The 5079-nt window shown below is 57.9% G+C and overlaps 1 protein-coding gene across 1 annotated transcript; it reads right to left on the reverse strand.

Annotated features, from left to right (window-relative positions):
• Positions 1-971: 971 nt before the first annotated feature.
• BHLHE22 (basic helix-loop-helix family member e22) lies at positions 972-3966 on the reverse strand. The gene has a single exon (XM_075743996.1). It carries the CDS (start codon positions 3321-3323, stop codon positions 2418-2420), a length of 906 nt encoding a protein of 301 aa, XP_075600111.1. The 5' UTR covers positions 3324-3966; the 3' UTR covers positions 972-2417.
• Between the last annotated feature and the right edge of the window lie 1113 nt (positions 3967-5079).

Below are 5079 nucleotides of genomic sequence, written 5' to 3' on the forward strand. Positions count from 1 at the left end.
GTTGCGAGAGGCGGCTCCGCGGCTACCCGCCGCCGGCCCGGGCCGCCCGAGGGGAGGGGGGACCCGGCGGGGCCGGGACCCCCGGCCCGGGCCCAGCGCAAGGCGGGCGGCTTTGGAGAGCTGCCTGCTCCCTCTGCCCTCGGGTTCGGGGCAGGGTGGAGGGTCCACGAGTAGAGGGGCGGCTACAAAACTTGTGGGGGGGGGGGGTAGGGAGGAGGCGGTGGAGCGGGGGAAGGTCCTGCAGGTCACCCCCGGGCTCATCCAGCCCCACGGACCGGGCGGCGGCGAGGGACGTGCGTGGAGCCGCGGGACGGGCGGGCAGGGCCCCGCACCGCCGGGGTCCGCCTGCGGGAGAAACGCAACGCGGGGAAGAACTTCTCGCCCCCTCCCTGGGACACCCTGGGCCGGGAGTAGGGTGCCGGAGGAGGGGAGGGGGGGGGGGGCTGCTGGGGACCATTCAGAGCAAGGCAAAGGGAAGGAAACGACCCGCCCCCCCCCCCCCCACCTCCTTAAATCTGGAGATATATGATTAACAAAGCACAGCATAATACAAGCGTTTGTTCAAAATATTTTAATAAAGATTCTTTCCGACATAGATACACATACAAACGATCGTACATTGCTGTCATAATCTGATTGACCTATTTAATATATATCACTCTTTACACATCCGTGACCTGCCAACAGATCCATCATGGCTCCTATTTTGCCATCCAACCTGACAGTCCGAATTTGTATTATCTGCAAGTAGTGGAAAATAGCTCGACTCGTTTTTGAAAGAAAAAAAAAAAAAAAGAAAAAAATTTCGTGATTTACAAATGGCAGAGAGACAGCCACCCAGCCATGCAAACTCAAACTGAAGGCTCACTTTGGGTAAATAGCTACTTCTTGCTTTTTATCACTCATTTTTCTTCCAAAAAACCCCACCCTCCCACCCCACCACCACCACCACCCCCCCGAAAAAAAAAAAAAGAAAAAAAAAAAGAAAAGAATTCCACGCGTTCGGTAAATCAGCCTAAAGTATTTTAAGCATTTTAAAGTATTTCAACTTAAATAATCATCAACAGTCAGAATAATTTACATACACATTAAAAGCAGTTTAAATTATACCTTTGAAAACACAGCGCCTGGGAAAACATTGGCTTGGCAAGTGTTCTTGTAGCAGCTATTGCTCTGATGCCTTGTAAAAGTAAATAGCTATTACCTGTTATAATGCAAAGAATACCCTTTTAAAAATCAGTTGGTTGAGCAATTAAGAATACACCTTTCCTGTAATTTTTGGACTGAAGCAATTTATTAAAGCTCAATTTAAATACAGGGATGATGCAACTTAAAATCCAGATGACCTTTCATAAACCTAAGCAGCTCGGATACATCAACATTTCTGGTTATGCGTTGTTGGCAAATAAACGTTTTAAACACTTGGCACACAGTTTAAGTTAATCCATGAACAGAATTTTAGAAGCATTTAAAGTAACTGCACATAAGACCCCTGACCTTAACACATGATAAATATTGTTGGCGTGGAAGGGTCATTTAAAGAATAACAAATAAATAGCATGTCTTGTTTATACATCATTGCAAAGTGGAAAGAAACAAGGTGCACATAAATATTTCTTTTAAAAATGCGATACTTTCAGCCACACGGAATAGGGGTTTTGATCGGTTATTTTTTTGTCTTATTTTTTAACTCTCTCGATTGTTTTTTAAATCACTCTCACCAAACTTTGCGCATTTTCACAGGATCAAAGTTTAGAGACGATAAAAAATACAAAGTCTTCCATAGCAATGGTCCAGTCTCTTTGTTTCTGCGAGTCGCTTAAATAATAAGTTTACATTTCAAGTTTGTTTGTTTCCTGGCTCAGAATAATAATAATACTGCTAATAATAATTAAAAAAAAAAAATCATCTATGTTCAAGTGCCCTCTCTGATTTGTCCCATCCACCTCCGCTCCCGGGTCGCTGCTGCCCCTTCCCCTCGGACCGGGGCCGGGACCGCGGCGCCCCGCGCGGCAGCCGGGGCCGGGAGACCGAGGTGGGGGCCGCTCTCCGTCCCTCGCCCCGGCGCTAGCCCCGGCTCCCAGCCCGGCCTCTCCTTTGTCCGAACGCGCAGCGGTCTCCCGGCGAGAGCGACCCCCCCCCCCCCCCCCCCAAGCACCCTCCGGGCCAGGGCTTCCTCCCCGCGACACCCCCGGCCCCGCGCCCCCTCCCCGGCGCCGCACGCACGCTGGCTCCCGTCGCGGTCCCGTCTCGGCAAAACCCGAGGAGAAAAGCGAGGCGAAGCGAGGCCGGGCTGAGGGAGGCGGGGGCCGGGCAGCGGACAGTCCCTCCACCGCCCCCGCGGCCCCCGGCCCGGGGCCGGGCCGCCGGCTGTCGCCGCTCCCCGGGGCCGCGGCGGGGGGCGGTGGCGGCGGCGCTTAAGGCTTCTCCGTGCACTGTTTGCAGAGGCTGGAGGAGACGCTGTTGAAAATGGCACATTTCTCCGGGCAGGAGGTGGCGGGGGGCAGCCCGGCGCTGAAGGGGTAGCCGGCCGCCTGCTCGTAGGCGCCGAGGGCGGGGTGCAGCGCCGCCGCCGCCGCTGCCGCCGCGGCGGCGGAGCTGGGCAGGGAGGCGGCCGAGATGGCCTGGCCCTGGTTGAGATAAGCCACCAGGCGCCGCATCTCCTCCAGGGCCTGCGCCTGCATCAGGATGTAGTTCTTGGCCAGGAGGAGCGTGGCGATCTTGGAGAGCTTCCGCACCGAGGGGCTGTGCGCGTAGGGGATGACCGCCCGCAGCTCGTCCAGCGCGTCGTTCAGGTCGTGCATCCGCCGCCGCTCCCGCGCGTTGATGTTGAGGCGCAGCGCCTTCTGCTCCTTGGACTTCTTGCTGCCGCCGTGCCCGTGGCTGTTGGAACAGCCGCCCTCGGCCGCCTTCAGCCCCCCGCCCCCCCCGCCGCCGCCGCCGCCGCCCGCCGCCGGCGAGGCGACGCGCGGGTCCCCCCCGGCGCCGCGCAGCACCAGCTCGCAGCGGCCGTCGCTGTCGTCGTCGGGGCTCTGCTCGCCGCCGCTGCTCTCGGCCACCGAGCTGCGGCTGGCGCTCTCGCCGTACTTGACGCAGACGGAGCCCGGCGGCAGCGCCAGCGGGTCGCCGCCGACGCCGGGCTGCAGCAGCGCCTCGGGCTCCGCCGCCTCGTAGCAGGCGAGCGGCGAGGGCTGGCGGTCGCGGGGGTGGGAGAGGTCGAGCCCCGGGGGCGAGCGGAAGGCGGACTCCATGCGCTTGGCCGAGGCGGCGAGGCTCTTGTGGAAGAGGTCCTCTTCTGCGGGCAGCCCCAGCGCCCGCTCCATCGGCGCCCCGCTCGCCTCCGCCTCCGCCTCCTCCGCCCCCCTCAGCTCCCGGCCCGCTCCTCCAAGGCTCCGCGCCGCGGCGGGCGGCTCCCCGGCGTCCCGCTGGCAGAAATCGCCTCCCGGCTCCCGCCGGGGCTGCGCCGTGCCCGGCGCCGCGGCTGCCCCTGCTCCGGCTCCGGCGGCGGCTCGGGCTGCGGCTCCGGCGGCGGCTCCGGCTCCGGCTCGGGCTGCGGCTCCGGCTGTGGCTGTGGCTGTGGCTGCGGCTCCGGCTGTGGCTCCGGCTCCGGCTCGCCCTCAGCAGGCGCCGCGCTGGGGCATTGTGCGCTGCCAGCGGAGCCGCTTCCACCGTTTATCTTGCTTGGATTCACCTTCAAGAGATTTCCGGACCCATCAACCAGCAGCCGCCGCAGACGGGGGAGTCTTTTACATCATTATCTCTGAGAGTAGGTTATTATGAAGAAGACTCGCCTGTTGGGACAGAGCTTTCTACCCAATCAGGTTAACGTTTTAATTAATAGGATTAAAACGGTAACAAACAATCCCAGGCGCTATCTGGCCCTGAGTCTGAATAGTTTCATTTCCCAGGTCTGAAGACAGGCAGCAGCTAGAGCTTTATAAGAGGCGCCTGCTCCATTATTCTCCCTGCCATCTGTATACACAGCTTAACGCATATGTTTGCAAGACGTTGTGTCCTGTTAGTAACCCAACAACTGCCTTTAGCTTGACATGTGTGGCGACTTTCACTCATCAATGAGCACACTAAAAGCCCTATTTAGATCGAAGGATGTTCTTTGCCTCCTTCAGCAAATTACAGCCCTGCACTGCAGAAAAGCCCGCTTCAACACTTCCCCTTCCGAGGGCTGCCAGCAGACTTCTGCTAACTTAGCCGTGGAGTCAGGAGTGACACCCTCTCCCCCCACCCCAGCCCACCCACCCCCTGCATTTACATTAACTTATAGCCCCCTCCCACCCCCACCCGTCTTCGCGAAAAGTATCGCCTGGAAAAGAAAAAAAAAAAAATAAAAAAAAAAAATTAAGAAACCTGGACCAACCCGAACCGCCGTGCCCACTCCTGCCCACCGCCAAAGTCCACCTTGCTTCCCTGGGAGGCGAATGGTCCCCAGTCCCCTCTCCCCTCTCCAGCAAACGGAGACCAAACTGCGGGGAGGTTCCCCTCCTCCTCCCCTTAGCCGTTTTCAAGTAGCGGATTGCCGCTTTAGAGTGGTTATCCCCCGTGTCCCTATAAAAAATATAAAGCCCCATCAGTTACCTTGAAAATGAACCGATCTGGGGAGAAGGGAAGGTGGGGTGAGAACGGGCAAAACCCACCAAACTTTATTTTTTATTATTATTGTGATTGACCAACTCTTGGCAGCTCCATCCCTCCGGCGAGCCCAGCTCGGCGGGAGCACCCCGCACCGCTCCTAAACGCCGGGATGCCGGCGCCGGTGTCAGGGCGAGAGCGGCCCCAGCGCCCCGGTTACCCCCTGCTCTCCTCCCGGGGCTTCTCCTCGGAGCCGGGCACACGCTCTTCTGCCCTCTCCCAGAAGCTGAAGTGGCAGCCCGAGGGCTGGTCTGAATTTTGTCCCACTGGTCCTCTAATGCTGGAGGCGAGCAGCTCGCTCTCTCTTTACTGTAAGCGCACATAGTATTTAGTGGCAGGTTTTCATTCTTCTGACATCAGTAAAAACAATATTTCCCAACACTTCCAGTAAATCATTCTTATGTGGCAGAATTACTGAAGGCTATGAAATTT

This window comes from Balearica regulorum, chromosome 2, assembly GCF_011004875.1.
Source record: "Balearica regulorum gibbericeps isolate bBalReg1 chromosome 2, bBalReg1.pri, whole genome shotgun sequence".
NCBI classification, from domain to species: Eukaryota; Metazoa; Chordata; class Aves; order Gruiformes; family Gruidae; genus Balearica; species Balearica regulorum.